At 33.4% G+C, this 18,095-nt stretch overlaps 1 protein-coding gene across 1 annotated transcript; it reads left to right on the forward strand.

The window, feature by feature from the left end:
- Window positions 1-6,524: 6,524 nt before the first annotated feature.
- Window positions 6,525-7,737, forward strand: LOC109177640. Its single transcript, XM_019327059.1, has 6 exons — window positions 6,525-6,608; window positions 6,709-6,810; window positions 6,879-7,019; window positions 7,120-7,253; window positions 7,398-7,502; window positions 7,639-7,737. The coding sequence occupies exons 1-6, from the start codon at window positions 6,606-6,608 to the stop codon at window positions 7,661-7,663; spliced, it is 510 nt and encodes a 169-aa protein (XP_019182604.1). The 5' UTR covers window positions 6,525-6,605; the 3' UTR covers window positions 7,664-7,737.
- Window positions 7,738-18,095: the final 10,358 nt, after the last annotated feature.

An 18,095-nucleotide genomic window follows, 5' to 3' on the forward strand; every position in this document is an offset into this window, starting at 1 on the left:
TCAGTTATTCAAATGTCAAGAATCTTTCGTAGTAGTGCTTCTCTTATTTCTTGAATCATCTCCATCATATATATACACTCTTACTTAATTGGTAGACAAGTAATATAATCTTAAAAGATCATCTATGTAAAAGATTTTTGTCTTACCTTTTGAGGTATATCAGAGATAATGACTTTCTTGTAAAGTCACTTCAAGTGTAGTAACTGCTTGGCCAGATAATCAATTATAGATAGGTCGGTGTAGTTCAACGAATAGATTCCAAGCGCTCTGGCATAGTGTCTGATCGACTAGGTCTTCACTCAGTACACTGACAGACAATAAAATTTTAACCTATTTAATTTTGCCATAATAATTTAGTCAATTACATGTTGGGGTTTATACATTTAAACACTAACAAACTCCCCCTTTGGCTATTATTTAACAAAATAACTCGATAAAAATAAAATACAATTAAGACCAAATGTAAACCAAGTAAAGGCCAATTACATATACTGAAAATATAAATTCCTTTCCGAAGGACAATTGTTCAAACCATAACATTACAGACCAAGAGACCAAATGCACATAAAGCAGTGCGGTCTGTAACAAGTAATCATAAGATGTCTAAAAAGTAACCCAAGTAGTAGCCAAGACAAAGATAAGGATACTCCCCTTAAACCACAACTACTTCCCTTTTTTGGCAAAGTAATAGTCAAAGTAGATCAAACTATACCGTAGGAGTATCATCTCCAACCTCAGCGGTAGGGGTAGTGTCTGCATCAGCAAGACTCATTCTGAGTAAAACAGTAACAAGCTCAGTGCGAGCCATATCAAGTTGCTGATTCACTATCCGATTGGCAATGTCCAAATCAGTGACTTGATTCTTTAACTTCATGGAGCACCTCAAATCTCGAACAGGAGTGAGATTATCTTCATTCTCATTAGGCAAAGTTGTCATGAGAGAAGGAATGGACGAGTTCACGTCCTTGACATGTTTACCACTGAGCAACCTGATAAGAGTCTAAATGTTGATAATTTCACCTTGCATTTAAGTTTATTTTCTTTTTTATTTGTTATAATTTTGTCCAAAGTGTCCATCATTTGATTCATTGTTGTGTTTATGTGTAATTTTTGATAATTTAGATGAATTGAATGATTTTTGGGGCATTTCGGATGCATGTAGAGTCATTTGGGAGCCAAATGAGAAGATATGAAGATGGGGGCAACACCTCTTAGAGAGCCAAATTGGGGTGTGTTTAGTGGTCTTGGTCATTTGGACAAACAAAGGCAAAAGTTGAGCAAAAGAGCAGGAAATTGAAATTCTCGCACAAATCGTTCACTGCTCGGTGTTTTGGTCATATCTCTGCGTAGGAATGTCCAAATCAAGTGATTTTTATGTCATTGGAAAGATAACTTGAAGGGCTACAACTTTATGAAGACCAAAAACGCTAATTAAAATGTTTTAGGGGTGAAAAATAGCCTAGAAGTTGAAACAGGTGCACAGAGTAGCTCCCTGAAGGTAGCCACATTCCAGTGGGCACGCGTTTCTGGCCACGGGATCGGCCACACCCGTGGTCAGTCTTCTTTGCTTGTATTTAACTCCGTTTTCAACCATTTTTACATGGTTTTGACCCATTTTAGAACCCTAGCTTCTCTCCTTCATTTTCTTTTATATTTTAGGGTTAGATTAGGCTTATATTTAGGTTATTAAACATTTTGGAAGCTTGTTAACTTGAATTTGAAGCTTGGATTTCATCATTTCACTTCCATTTCTATAGATAAGTTGTACTTCTTTTATTTCTATATCTTGTGTTATTTTCATTATGGTTGTGTGATTAGTTCTCCTTGGAGGGAGATAGGGATGTAGGTTAGGTGTTTGATGGATGATTTTGAATTGGTTAAGGAAAGTTGAGACTTGACCTTGATGTTGTTGATTGACATGATTATTTGAGTCTCGATTAGGGAGTGACAACCTAGTCTAAGTTTAAAGAGTTGATCAACCATATATGCTTCACCTTTGAGAAAAGGGGAGTATGTGATGTCAAGAACACTAAGTGTTTGATGAAATGTCTCTTAGACATTCTTGAGTCATGAGAATGTCCTTGAATGTTCTAGGAGTGTGGGATGACCTTGAGAAATGCTTCCCTATTGTTATATGACATTTATCATCTTTTGGCCCCCAATTTGGTTTCACTATCTTGACCTACCTTTAGTTCCTATCTACCTCTACTTTCTTATCATTTGTTTTCATTATAGTGTGTTGTTTGATATTGTGTTTGTATCCAAATCAACCCTTCGGTTTGGCTAGAATTCCATGAGGAACATTAGTATTTTATGCTTGGAACAATAAAGCTCTACTCCTTTCCCCAATCCTTGTGAGAATGATATCCGGTGTAAGGATACCGTCTTACACATCCACTCACTACAACAAACTGGGCGTTTAGCGACACATATTTAGCGGCGGTTATACATAACCGCCTCTAAATGACTATTTTGAGGCGGTTATAAAAACCGCCGCTAATTTTAATATAAAGGAGCTTAAATAATTACTTCGTAGTTGTTAGCGAGATTATAAATCTATATAATTAATTATTAGCGACAATTACTTGCGGCGGTTCATCAACCGCAACTAACAACCGCCACTAAATGTTAAAAAAAAAAGTGATTCCTAATATATATATTTCAAGTGACTATTCACCGCACTTCACCGTTTCATTATCCCTTCTCACTTCAAGTGACTCTTCGCCCTAACCCTCTCACTTCACTTCGCCCTAACCCTCTCACTTCACTTCGCCCTAACACTTCTCATCACTCATTCTGCCATTTTAGCTCAAGGAAGTCTCTGAAAATTGCCCTAACCTCACTTCACCACTCCATTACGTCGATTTTAGGCTGCTGCGGTGAGAATGAGACGTGTAATAGCATCTGAGAGGATTTCCATAAGGTAATATGTATGCATTTTTTTTCAAATTGTGTTGTATGGATGAATTGAGTGTGTTTATAGATGCGAAACTATGGTTGTGTTAGCCTAATTTTAGCTTATTCACTTGTATTTTGGAATTTAAGCTTATTGACATGTTTTTTAACAAAATCTGATGGGAGTGCTTCTATAAGAAATGACGTTTGAGGAGGTTGGTTCACTCAGTTTCATTTCTGATATTTTCCTGTACAAATGGTACCAAACACTGATGGGAGTGCTTCTATAAGAAACTGAAAACTGGTTATTGAGGGTAATGATGGATGGATGGGTCAGTTCAGTTTCACTGCTCAGCATGCAATTGTTAGATCTTTTGATCTCAAAATAACAAACAGAGATGTTTGCACCTCTGATAAGCAAAGTGGTCCTTGGCTTGAGTTCTGTGCATATGTGACATGTAATTTTTAGAAGTGAGGATTTAGAATAGCAATGGCCTCTTACTTCTTTCTTCCATGTTTTGTTTTGTTTTGTTTTTTTTTTTTTTTTTTTTTTTTGTTTTTTTTTTTTTTTTGATTTGGCAAGTTTGAAATCTTCATTTATAGCTAGTGGTTATAACTCACTGTTTTTCTGTTGTGTGAAATACCACTATCTCTCTATCAAGTAGAAAACTGAAACTAATATCTTAATCTCATATTGCTGGGTAACTTTGTTTATCTGGATTTCCTAAGATTAGTTAATAAACAAGGGCAGTGTTTATTTCGATTTCCTAAGAAAGATTAGTTAATAAACAAGGGCAGTTTCACATCCAAAGCATATAATCATCTCTTCTATTAGTTGAGCACTTAAAACTTTTTACTTAATATAGTCTCTCATTGTTTTAGTCGAAGAAAAAGATGCAGGGAACTTACAAACATGCCGTTTCTATGTATGTTTGTATGCGTGTGTATAGTCCTTGCACACATACCCGCCTTTCATTTTATTTGGCAAATTAGCCGCATTAATATGTTAAAGTATTTGAAACAGGAACAGAATTTGGTCCATCTGCCATTGAGCTCAAGAGATTTTCACTTTGATGCAACTATTTGTTACTCTTGTTTTCATATTAAATGCTTGTCATGTACTCATGTGAATTTCTGAACATTAGGCAAGATTTTGAACATCATAGACTCATAGTTAATATTAACCATGTTAAGCTGGCTATTGTCCATACTTTAACATAATTGGTCACTTATAGATTTCTTTGTTCAATACTAACTGAACCTTACATTGCAGCGAGATCACCTGGCCTCTGAAGGACGGCGAATAACGAAGCTTGATAAAGTAGTAACTTCGTCGTCACTACTTGATTGATTATTGTTCCACTTTTTATCACTAATCCTAAACCAAACATAGGAATTTCTAGGAGTATGCAGTTCTGTTTTTTATAATCCCTGTCTAATTCTTGAGTATGCAGTTCTGTTTTTTATAATCCATGTCTTATGAGTCCAGATTGTATGTGTTCTGCAATATTCAATCCAGCTAATTCTTGATGTTACTGTGTTTGCTAGGTGTGAACTGTCAGTTTAGGACAACCTAGTATTTTTAGATGAGATTAGAACTTTTTAACCTTTCTATCAACATTGGTTAAATATTTTATTCTTCTTGCATTTCTGCTAATAAAGATTCAGTAAATTGTTTTACATACTGTACAATTTTGAGGGTTCATTTATGCTTCTGACCTAGCAGACCTTAAGTTGTGTTCTTGAACTGAAAATGTAAGCAGTATTTGTGTTTCCTCAAGGAGGTGACATGCTGACATCCAATTATAATCCTTAATTTTTCATTTAATGTGTAGGTATGCCAAGATCAAAAAGGTTCATGGATATGAGTCGGTCAATGTCTCATCAACAACCTTCTTCATCAACACACGAGCAATTGTTGAATGACGCACAACTTGAAGAACAAACTCAGGATAATGAAACACCTCAAGAGCAAACTCAAGATACTGAAACACGACAAGAGCAAAATGAAGATGCACCATCTTCGTTTAAAAGGAAAACAAGGACTTCGTGGGAAGTTGATGTGATTAGTAAGTTTACATTATTATATTTATTGATTGATATGTACAAAAAGTCTGAATAAATCAATACATTAATTTAGTTCCATTATGAAGAAAGATTTGTGAATAAAAAAAAACTGAAAGTTAAAGAAGTTTGGACACTTCCCTTGGGTGAAAAAGTCATTGTCCCATTTGACAAGTTTGATACACCATTCACTGAAGCAGCAGGATTATATACTGGAACACTTTCAGGGTTGGCACAGGCAAGTAGCTCATTTCCAATCAATTTTACTGATTGGAGATTGATGCCAAAGCAATATAAAGAAGATACCTTTGCCAAAATAATCAAGGTAACAAAATACTTTCAATTATTTGCTACATTCAAAAAAATAAATGTGTATTCTTCTCTATGATTGATGATTGTGAAATATAATTTATCTATTAAGGGCGGCTGCCTATTCAGATTTACGTTCCTTTATAATCATCCCTGATATGATATGTGCATTTGTATTATCTGCCTCTTCATTTCATTTTCTTTTATTTTCCATCAATTAATGTGTATTCTTCTCTTCTCTGCGGCTCTGCCTATTCAGGTTTACCTTTTTTTTTTCTTAATTTGTATTCTCAATTTTTTAAATTCAACTATAATTGATCCCTTAACTATAATTTTATTCTAATTTTTTATGATAAAAAAATTTGTTTAGAGGCATCAATTAATCAAATATGGAATAAAAATGTAAAACTTATACATTTCATGTCTTTCAACTATAGAACTATAGATGGATTCAATGCTTTCATGTGGTATTGCAGTTGTCAAATCTGCAGGTTAGCCTTGCAAATGTATATTAGATAGTGGCATAGAGAAGATACAAATGGCAAAACTTGTAAGGAGGAAATTAATTCGAAAGGTATTGGTGAGGATACTTAGGTGGTCTGATCTGATGACAATCATACCATGTGCCTTAAATTATCAACATTAAATTCACAAGAGGTGTAACTTACATAGAATAAAATATTTTTAGAAAAAAAAAAAGTCTTTCTTTTTCCAGGATTTTGGAGGACCTAGCAGAACAGTACATTTCCCATTTTTGGTAATAAATAATCATCAAAATTCTATAGTATACTATTGTCCATAAGATTAGGTGAAGTTTTGATTTTTATTCCTCTACAAAGTATTGTGTGTATAAATGATAAGTCTACTTGCACCAAATTTTGTACCATAAAGTGATTCTATTTGCACTAAATTTTATAACTTTTGATAAATGCTAATAATTACATTTGCCATGATTTGAAGCCAAAATTTCACTTCCAAAATGATGTGATTGCAAAACATTGGACACTTCAAAATATTGGGAGTAAATGGAAGGACTTCAAATCTAGGTTGTGGATAGAGTTCTATGATTCTTCCTTAAACCGAGATGAACTGATTAGTAAGTGTCCAATTGGAATTCATAGAGACCAGTGGTCAAGTTTTGTCAACTATCGTTTGTCTGACAAATCTAAGGTAATGTTTCTAATATCTGTTTGCTTATTATTGTTGTCATATTTGCCTAATGTATTAGTATTATACTCTATTATTAGGGGATGTGCCAAAAAAATGTTGAAAGTAGGAAACACCAAAAAATTGCACATACTTCTGGATCAAAGAGCTTTGCTAGGAGAAGGGCTGAGATGGTATTTCAATTTGTTTTTTTTTTTTTTTTTTTTTTTGCAATTAACTAAGTTGAATGTTTTTTTTTTTTCTTAACTACTAACAATTTAATTTTCATGCAAGGAAATTGAGCTCGGGCACACTGTTAATCGCTCAGAACTATGGATGGATACCCACAAAGTAAAAAGAGGGTCATCTGTTAATGAAGAATGTAGAATTATCACTGTAAGTATGTTTTAATTTATTTTTAAGGGTTAGATGTTACACTGCAAATTTATATTTGTTTAATGCAGGAAAAGATCAGAAATGAAATGGATCAATGCTCGCCTTCTCAATCACAATTTGTTTCACAAGATGATCCTGTTGGCAAAACCTTTGGAAAAGAACACAATGGACGTGTTCGTGGGTTAGGTTTTGGACCATGCCCATCTAAGGTATTTAAAAATACATCAAGGATGAATGAGGATAATCAAATGAAGGAGTATGTGTCCACTTTGGAGAAAGAGTTAGCTGCAACTAAAGCTCAATTGCAAGTTCAAAGTGATAAGTTGCAAGTTCAAAGTGATATGCAAAAGGCCATGGGAGGGGCTCTTGTTGCTATTTTGGAAAGAACTTTTGGCAAAGTTCCTGAAGAATTTGCTATCTTCCTTAACCAAACATCTAAACCAGTAAGTGCATACTTTTTTTTTTCAAATACTGATTTATACATTAAGAAAAACGGATTGTATGCATTTCTATATTGTTGTGCAAACACCATTGATTTCATTTAACTATTTAGAGTCGAGTATTGAAATTTATACTATGAAATGTAGGTACCCGATGAAAGAAGCAAGCTACAATCTTCACAAGGGAGTGGAAAGCAAAATTCATCCTCTAGTCATCATGTTAATGGACAATCTTCTACATGATATGCAACTGTAAGTAGTTTCATACAATCTTCTATATGAACTTTCTGCTTTGGAAGATTAAAGAATCTAAATTTGTAGCACCAAGTTAATGTTGAAGCTAGGAAATCCTTTACATTCTTAATCTGTCCTGGGGTTCATTGTTAAGGTTCTGCAGTTTCTGGGCAATGTAGGACTGCAGATTGGTCATTGGTTGTTGTTAAGGCAACTCTCTTCATTGTGACTTACCTTGTCTGCAACTGCTTATACACTCTCTATAGTCATCACTTACAAAAATGGAAAAAGACCGCGATGTCCAGTTGACTGTGAAGGCTGGAATTATATAACTAATAAAACGGCAAACAATTGCACATTTTCTATTTACATGGACTTCTTAGTAAAAATTCTCAGTAAGAATGACAACATTGTGAAGGTAGTTATTCTTTTTTTTTTTGTAATATATTCATCGTCTATCTTTTTTGGAGATATGATCGACGAAATGTGTTGTTTCATGGTTGAGCAGTTTATTCGGTTCAGCTTGGAACCAGCCATGACATTAATTTATTAACCATCCATCCAATCAAATCCATATTAAGATGTATGTATGTGTCTGCCTACATCATATATATATATATATATATATATATATATATATATATATATATATATATATATATATATATATATATATATGTGTGTGTGTGTGTGTGTGTGTGTGTGTGTGTTCTCTGAATGTCGTAATTGTTAGCAATCTAATTTGGATTTTGAATCCTACGATGAATAGTTTATTTATTTGTCTTCTGTTATCAGTTGCAGGATTATGCAAACAAATAGAGGGGCTGACTAATGATGTTGAAATATCAAATGAAATGGTTGCAGGTCTTTATGTTGCAAGAGAAGCTGGAAGAGAAGGATATGAAAGAGCCACATGAGGAATCCATCACTGCAGAGGAGATGAATTAGCTCTCTTTTGATGATAAAATTGCCACCAATGAGCTTGGATGTTGAATTGATTTTCTTTTAATATGTAAACTTCTTTGAATATTGTTAAACATTAGTATTTGGCAATACAAGTTACATTTGATTTTCATCTAAATTAAATGTGTATTTATTTGTGTTTGCAATGCACATATGAAAGTAGATGTTTACAGCAAAAAAAGTAATTTAATGACAATTATAAATTTTAGTAGCAATCCCTATTAGATGAGAAAATACAAAAAAAAAAAAAAAAAAAAAAAAAAAAAAAAAAAAAAAAAAAATCTTAAATAAACATTAGCGGCGGTTTAAAAACCGCCGCTAACATTTACGAAAAAAAAATTAAATAAACATTAGCGGCGGTTTATAAACCGCCGCTAAAATTCAAAGTAAATTTTAAAGAGCCCAAGAGAGTTAGACCTATAATGGGTAGAAAAAATGGCGGTCACAGATTTTAATCAAATGAATGGCCCAGATTAATTAAAAGATTGATCAGATTTAAATTTTACACTAAAATTTTCTAAAATACCCACACACCATTACTAATTCCGTTAAAATTTTAAGAATTGCCGTTAGTTCACCGTTAACTTATTCATTGATTTCAATAAAAAAAAAAAAAGGTCTTAGGTTCGAACCTCATCCCAATCAAAGTTGGCATAATTAGTACTCTATTTTACTCGTATTAAATTATATAAATAATAATTTAGTAGTTACAACAAAAAATAATACATATGCATTTCTTTAATTTAGAATTATGTGTCCACAATGCCTTTTTAAAAAAAAAAAAAAATTATTCATTATCAATCAATTAAATAAGAGAAATAATTTTATTAGTTATATTGTCTTTATTTTTCTTCAATATAAAAATTCTTTATATTCAAATTTATTAATTGATTATATTCGCTACATTATCCTTACAATGTCTTTATTCAGTGAAAAAAAATTTATTAATTATCAATAAATTAATTAAAAGAAATATTTTCATTAGTTATATTGTCTTTATTTTTCTCAAATGTAAAAATTTTTACATTCAAATTCATCAATTGATTATATTCACTACATTATCTATTATCTTTTTTGTGCACTATTTTTCTAATTAAATATCAAAGTTATAATACAAAATATTGCTATATATTTATTTACCAAGTATTTTATTAATACCATGAAAAAATTAAAAAAAAATATAATTAATAAAGTCAACCATATTAACTACTTGAGAGATTTTGTGACAACGAGAGTATTCAAATCACACACCAAATTGAAGTGAGAACTACCTCGTAATGTCCTTGTTTGACAATCAGCAGTTAGCGGTTAACGTTAGCGGATTATACTAGCGGATTTGACCAGCGAATTTATTTAATTATTAACATTATATTGGGTAGAAAAAATGACCACCAAATTATTAAATCAATTAAATTCTTTATATTCAAATTTATTAATTGATTATATTTGCTACATTATCCTTACAATGTCTTTATTCAGTGAAAAAAATTTATTAATTATCAATAAATTAATTAAAAGAAATATTTTCATTAGTTATATTGTCTTTATTTTTCTCAAATGTAAAAATTTTTACATTCAAATTCATCAATTGATTATATTCACTACATTATCTATTATCTTTTTTGTGCACTATTTTTCTAATTAAATATCAAAGTTATAATACAAAATAATGTTATATATTTATTTACCAAGTATTTTATTAATACCATGAAAAAATTAAAAAAATATAATTAATAAAGTCAACCATATTAATTACTTGAGAGATTTTGTGACAACGAGAGTATTCAAATCACACAACAAATTGAAGTGAGAACTACCTCGTAATGTCCTTGTTTGACAATCAGCAGTTAGCGGTTAACGTTAGCGGATTTGACCAGCGAATTTATTTAATTATTAACATTGGGTAGAAAAAATGACCGCCAAATTATTAAATCAAATGAATGGTTCATATTGTTCAGGTTTTAATTTTTTCTTTTAAGATTTTCTAATTTATCCTTAATTATATGATTATCCATTTAACTTTTCCGTTAATTCACCGTTAGTCTAATTCTAATATTAAAGTCTAATATAGAATTATAACTACACCATTAATCTAATTCTAATATTAAAGTCTTAATAGAACTTAACCACAAATCCTAATGTCGGAATCTCCTCAAACAATACTAGTATATATTTAATATTTTATGTCCTAATTTTTATTTGTTCTCCCTTATGTCCCGTATTTGGTTTCAACGATACCTATACAATTATTTTATTGACAATTATAATCAATCTTGACTATATTATCTTGCATTTGTAAACTTAGAATTACCTATTTAACCCGCACGGGCTTAGCTCAATGGTTTAGTGGGTAGTATTTGGGAGAAGAGACGAAGGTTTGAACCTCGACGGCGGCAGTGCGGGAATTATGTCCAAAGTGGGCAGATTCCTTGTGCGTATCAGCATTTGGCCCTGTCTGCTGAACCATTGAGTCACCGTTACAACTTCCCACAATGCTCTGTCGGGTCGGAGTGTGGGGGGCCCTTGGGGTTGGGGACTCAACCTTTGGGAGAAGAATTACCTATTTAAATACGCAAATTCAACCTTCAATTATCTATGCTTGAATAATTTCAATATAATCCTGTCTTAATATACTTTAAAGTACTTATTTTAAAAAAAGCATTGGGCATTATCCCAATCGCGCAATGCGCGTAAAAAACTAGTATACTAATAAGAGCCCAAGAGAGTTAGGCCTATAATGGGTAGAAAAAATGGCGGTCAAATTTTTTAATCAAATGAATGGCTCAGATTGATCAGATTTTAATTTTTTCCTTAAGATTTACTAATTTATCCTTAATGAATATGATTATCCGTTAACTTTTCCGTTAAATATTACCTTTTTCGTTACTTTCTGTTAGTTCACCGTTAACTTACTCATTCATTTCAACAAGAAAGGTCTTAGGTTCGAACCTCATCCTAATCAAAGTTGGCATAATTAGTACTCTATTTTAGTCTTATTAAATTAAATAATAATTTAATAGCTACAACAAAAAATAATACATATGCATTTCTTTAATTAAGAATTATATTTGTGTCTACAATGTCGTTATTAAAAAAAAATTAGTCATTATCAATAAATTAAATAAGAGAAATAATTTCATTAGTTATATTGTCTTTATTTTTCTCCAATATAAAAATTCTTTACATTCAAATTCATCAATTGCTTATGTTTGCTACATTGTCCCTACAATGTCTTTACTAAAAAAAAAAAAAAAAAAAATTATTCATTATCAATAAATTAATTAAAAGACATAGTTTTATTAGTTCTATTGTCTTTATATTTCTCCAAGTAAAAATTCTTTACATTCAAATTTCAAATTCATCAATTGATTATATTCACTACATTGTCTATTATTTTTTTGTGCACTATTTTTTAATTAAATATCAAAGTTATAATACAAAATAATGCTATATAGTTGTTTACCAAGTATTTTATTAATACCATGAAAAATTTTAAAAAATATAATTAATAAAGCCAATCATATTAACTATCTGAGGGATTTGTTGACAAAGAGAGTATTCAAATCACACAACAAATTGAAGTGAGAATTACCTCGCAACGTCCTTGTTTGACAATCAGCAGTTAGCGTCAGCGGAATATATTAGCGAATTTGACCAGCGAATTATACCAACAGTTCGTAAAAAGATATTTGAAAAAATTAGTTGTTGTTTAGATTAACATGTAAAATGACCTAAGGGTATGTTTTAAAAAATAAAAAAATATAATTAAGCCAATCATAGTTTTAAAAAATAAAAAAATATAATTAAGCCAATCATATTAACTACTTGAGGGATTTATTGACAAAAAGAGCATTCAAATCACACAACAAATTGAAGTAGGAAACAACCTCACAATGTTCTTGTTAGGAATATATTGTAGAAGTTTTGATGAGCCAAATGTATTTTGTAGACCCCAATTTTATTTTATTTGAGTCAGTTCTGGTTCACCGAGTATAGTGCACCACTGCCATGAAGCCTACATGAAGTCTACGAAAAAGCAGTTTTAAAGAAGAATAAATGAAAGCGGGATCATAGCTTAACAGATTTATGAAGCATTAAATTACCAAAGGTCGAGATGTATGAGATGGTAGAAGACTTGTTGAAGCATGCCTAATGCAAGATGATACACAGTTTGATTCTCATTAGAAGCAATTTTGGTGTAAAGATGAATTGCTATCGTGATACACAGTTTGATTCTCATTAGAAGCAATTTTGGTGTAAAGATGAATTGCTATCGTGAAGTAGCAATATCAGGAGATGATGTCATCATGATAGTAATATCAGGTTATACTATCATGAAAGAACAATTTTTATCGTGATAGTTGAGAATTATCGGGTGATGACGTCACGACTATCGGGTAATGACATCACAATGTGATAAAGCTAGTTGAGAACACGTGGAGGAGATAAGTCAAAAGAATTTAAGTCTTGGATTGTATTAATTGGATACCCAGCCGAGATGGAAGAAGCCTTGCCAAGTAAAGCAAATGGTCCATAGTTTGATTCCCACCCGAAGTGTTTTTATTATTTCATAATATTGGTTCATGATATACAATGGAACATGATACAAGGTGGAACATGATATATAGTCCATGATACAAGGTGGAACATGATAGCTAGCTCATAATATGAAATGGAACATGATATATATGGTCCATGATACAAGGTGAAACATGATATATAGTCCATGATACAAGGTGGAACATGATATACTATTGGGACATGACTTCATCAAAAGGAGCTATGACATCATGATAGAATTAGACAGAAACATTATTTTGAAGCTCTGTTTCTGCAGAAGAAGTCGAAGGAGATCTTTTTATTACTCAAGCAAGAATCAGCAGATAAATTATTTGATCAACTTGGCACATCAGATCAATAATTCAACAAAAATCATGCCAGAGAAATTCAAATTTGGAGGCTACCCATGCCAAAGAAAAGCTTTGTCAGATTAAAGGAGAGCAACGGCGAGATTTCTCAAAATCTTCTGACAGACGGCGAAATGATTTTTTTGCAGACCAAGTTGGCAAAATTATTTGATCAACTACAATTCAAAATGGACGATCGAGATCGAAAGTTGATCAACGGGCAAATAGCTTTCATCTGCTATAAAATGCCCAAGCAGACTTGAAGACAAGAAGGGATTCACAAATCTAACAGAGATTCAGAAAACACTTGAACAACAAAGAAAATTATCCAATCAATCATCAAGTGGTATATTGAGCTATATAAGATAGAATTCAAGTCTGATAGAAGAAATCTTTGTATTTCATTGTAAATCTTCTACTGAGTGTAGAAAAGGGGTAGAGTAACTAGGGAGAGTGAAAACCCCAGTTGGAGTGTAGCTTTGTGCGTAGCACTCGGTTGTAACGGGCAGAGTAACAAGGGGAGCTTGTGAAAACCCGGTGAGAGCGTAGCTTTGTGCGTAGTTCTCGTGGTGTAGGAGTACAGCTTGGTGCGAAGTACTCGGGAAGGCGGAGTAACAAGAGGAGCTTGCGAAAAACCTTGGTGGAGTGTAGCTTTGTGCGAAGCACTCGGAGAAGTGTCGCTGGGCACTTATTCACTATTGTATCTGGGTGATCGAAGAATAGTGAATTTCCTCCTTGAAGTGAAAGGAGAAGAGTGGACTAGGAGGATTACACCACCTCTGAACCACTATAAATCTCTCTCTCTATTTACTTACTGCTCATATATATTTCGTGCATGCTTATATTATCTGTGAACTAACCCGTTACGGTTTATTGCGTATCTTTATCTATCTGGGTTTGATAGTTCCCTCGTTTGCATGCAAGTGAAATTTTATATACATCATCCTACAGCTATATTAAGTGTTTCTAACGTGATGCATGTATGAAATCTCTCTTGAGCACGACACAATTTAAAGCATAACACTTTGCCGTTACATTTCCGTTGTGCACACTCTAAGTTGTTATACTTGTTTATGCTTGTTACTTAGAGTTGAAGTTACAAAGTGTTGTTTGCAGAAGAAGTTTGAAAAAGTTAGAGAAGTCTATTCACCCCCCTCTAGACTTCTCGCCACCCTTTCGGGACCAACAAGTGGTATCAGAGCGGTTGTCTATTTGAGTCATTTCTTGACTGCTAGACAGATCTCGAAAACTTCAAGATGAAGAGAGATATGGTTCTTGCTCAAAATTTGCTTTTCTCACTTGATAAATTTGATGATTGGAAAATACGTATGCAGGTGCACTTATCTGCTTTAAATGATGAAATGTGGGAAGTCATCACAAATGGTCCTATCCAATTTATGGAAGCTAATACCGCTACCCCACGAGATCCAAATGCTCTACGATATATTCCAAAGCCAAAAATGGAGTGGACAAAGGAAGATAGAGGACGAAATAACTTGGACAATATTGCCAAGGACATTTTGTTCAAAACGGTCGATGACACCATATTCCCAAAGATTCGAAAGTGCACCAGGGCAAAAGAAATATGGGATACTTTCATTAGTATCGGTGAAGGCGATGAACAAGAAAAAGACAACAAGCTAACCATTGCCATGAAAAGGTTCGAAGATTTCAAAATGCTACCGAACGAAAGCATCACCGACATGGAAGCTCGATTGATCAAAATACTTGGAGAAATCACGGATCTGGGAAAGACCATTACCCAGAAGGAAATATCGCTCAAAGTATTACGCGGACTACCTACAAATTGGGATATGAAGGTGACCGCAATGCGCGATCATAGAGATCTAAGGACATTATCTACGGATAAACTCTTTAGTGATCTAAAGGCGTATGAGTTCGAGATGAAGACACGAGTTGAAGAAGAACGTGATGAACGAACATCCGCATTAATGGCCGATCAACCGTCTACATCAAGGTCAGTCATAAATAATGATTTTTTATCTGACGAACAATTTTCCTTATTTGTTAGGAAATTCATGCGAAAGAACAAAGGATCACCACAAGGAAATTCTTTTCGAGAGAATAGAAGATCAAGAAGGGAAACGGTCGAAGATAACACAAATGTGTGTTACAATTGTAGAAAGCCTGGACATTTTATGGCCGAATGTCCACATCCCAAGGTGAACAAAAATTCGAATACTTCTAACTCTCCACAGGTTGAGTACAAGTCGAAAGAGAAGAAATTCAAAAAGGACAAACGGAAGGCACTAATAAGCGATCCGTTAGAAGCAAGTGAATCCGAAGAATCATCTAGTGACGAGAGTGATTCATCACAAGAAGATACGGCGCTACTATGTCTAATGGGCAAAACATCTGAACATGAGGAATGCTATATGGCGCGTGAAACCGACGAAGAGGTATCTTCTAGTTCTTTTAGTTCCTTTAGTTCCGTTGACACCTCTTTCGAGACTCAAAAATCTTTTCAAAGTCTTATGGAAGATTGTCAAAAAGTCATGGCCACTCATACTCAAATCAAAGAGCGCAATAATACGTTAATTCTTGAAAAGGAAGAAATGTCACAAAAATTGCAGAATGCTCTAAATGAAATGAGTAATTTGAAAGCCGAAAATGTTCGACTTCAAGAAGAGTGCAAAGCTAGAGAGGTTAGAGAACATAACCTTCGGGAAGTAATCGCATCATTTACGCATTCATCCAAAATAATGGATAAAGTGGTGAACATGCAAAAACCCGCTGGAGATAAAGCCGGACTAGGCTACGATCCATCATGTTCTAAAACCCCTCAAAAGTTGACCAATTCTACTACTACTTTAATTAATAAAGTTCCAGTGGTAAAATTTGTAAAAAGTCAACATAGCACAATGAGACAAGGAGTTGGAAACAAAATTAATGCCCAGAAAATTGTTGCAAGGCCGAATCAACACAATGATATCATGGCAAGACAACAAAATTTTAAAAGGCAAAAATTTGTATCTCAAAGGAGAACCAACGAGTCTAGTGCAATAAAACCTCATAGGAATATGGGAAGAATTCCGAGAATTGGGGCTGGGAGATTATATCCCTCAGAAGAAGATTGGTCGCTTGAAATCAAACCATGGACCAAGTCCAGATTTGCTCTATTTCATAGAATCAAGCAACTATCAGCTTCCCAACCCGCACCGAATCATTATTCGAAAGTGCGTTATGATTATAAAGTTTTTAATGGTTACAAATCACCTACTCTTGGATCAGTGGGATCTAGGTGGATTTGGATGCCAAAAATTACTAACACAAAAGGACCCAAACAAGTATGGGTACCTAAAAGAAATTAATCTTTTTTGCAGGAAGTTTGGTATTTCGATAGCGGTTGCTCTCGACATATGACCGGCAATAAAGCTAGTCTAGTTGAGTTCAAAAGTATCGAAGGACCAAAAGTAGTTTTCGGTGGAAACGATCGATATGGAATGACAAAAGGAACCGGCGCAATTGTGAAAAGTGGTCTACGAATTGATGACGTATCTTATGTCGAAGGATTAAAATTTAACTTGTTTAGTACAAGTCAATTTTGCGACAAAGGATATCTCGTAGAATTCTACAAGGGCAAATGTCAAGTCAAAGACGAATCCACGAAAGAAGTCGTACTAGCCGGATCAAGAAAGAAAAACATGTATGTTGTAGATTGGAATACAACAAAAGATTCTGTATGCTCGATGGCAAATAATTCGAATGAAGCTAGTTGGGAATGGCACAGAAGGCTAAATCATTTGAATTTCAAAACCATCAACAAGCTTGCCAAAAAGAAGTTAGTCGAAGGACTACCCAATATTGTGTTCAAGAAAGATCAAATATGTGACGCATGCCAAAAAGGAAAACAAATCAAAGCATCATTCAAATCCAAAGCTCAAGAGTCAACATCAAGACCCTTAAGTCTACTGCACATGGATTTATTTGGTCCAGTAGACCCAGTAAGTATAAGTGGTAAGAAATACACTTTGGTTGTTGTTGATGATTTTTCTAGGTACACATGGACAATATTCATCAAGAAAAAGGATGAAGTCTTATCAAAGTTGCCAGAGCTATTAAAGCTGCTACAAGTCGAAAAAGATATGAAGATTGCAACAATTCGAACTGATCGGGGAACAGAGTTCGTAAACGGAGTAATTCAATCTTACTGCAATTCACAAGGAATTTTACATCAATTATCTGCCGCACGAATGCCGCAACAAAATGGTGTAGCTGAAAGAAGAAATCGAACACTGAAGGAAGCCGCACGAGTCATGATATCAGCCGCCGGACTACCAAAGAGATTTTGGACAGAAGCAATCAATACGGCGTGCTATACTCAAAATCGAAGTCTAATCCACAAGTCTTATAACAAAACACCATATGAATTATGGAAAGGGAGAAAACCCAATCTCACCTACTTTCATACATTTGGTTGTAAATGTTTTGTACTTGTTAATGGAAAGTCCAAATTAAAGACTTTTGACGAGCGGGCAAACGAAGGAACATTCTTAGGATATTCATCCACCAGCAAGGCATATAGAATATTCAACAAATCAACCATGGTGGTAGAAGAATCGATTCACGTTGTGTTTGATGAAAAAAGGAATCCTTTTCCTGATATAGTTGGAAGTTCCTATAACCTAAACACTTAAGAAATTGACACTATTTCAATATTCTTTGATTTCAATTCAAAGGGACATTATCAATCATGTAAAAAAGGGAATCAAAAATGAAA

This window comes from Ipomoea nil, unplaced genomic scaffold (assembly GCF_001879475.1).
Source record: "Ipomoea nil cultivar Tokyo-kokei standard unplaced genomic scaffold, Asagao_1.1 scaffold0176, whole genome shotgun sequence".
NCBI lineage: Eukaryota > Viridiplantae > Streptophyta > Magnoliopsida > Solanales > Convolvulaceae > Ipomoea > Ipomoea nil.

Excerpts from the sequence above, each read along its gene's own strand:
- LOC109177640 (XM_019327059.1), top strand. Across the intron at positions 7,020-7,119 it reads TTGGACCATGCCCATCTAAG|TTCAAAGTGATAAGTTGCAA; the intron begins GTATTTAAAAAT and ends CTCAATTGCAAG. Across the intron at positions 7,254-7,397 it reads TTAACCAAACATCTAAACCA|GTACCCGATGAAAGAAGCAA; the intron begins GTAAGTGCATAC and ends TATGAAATGTAG.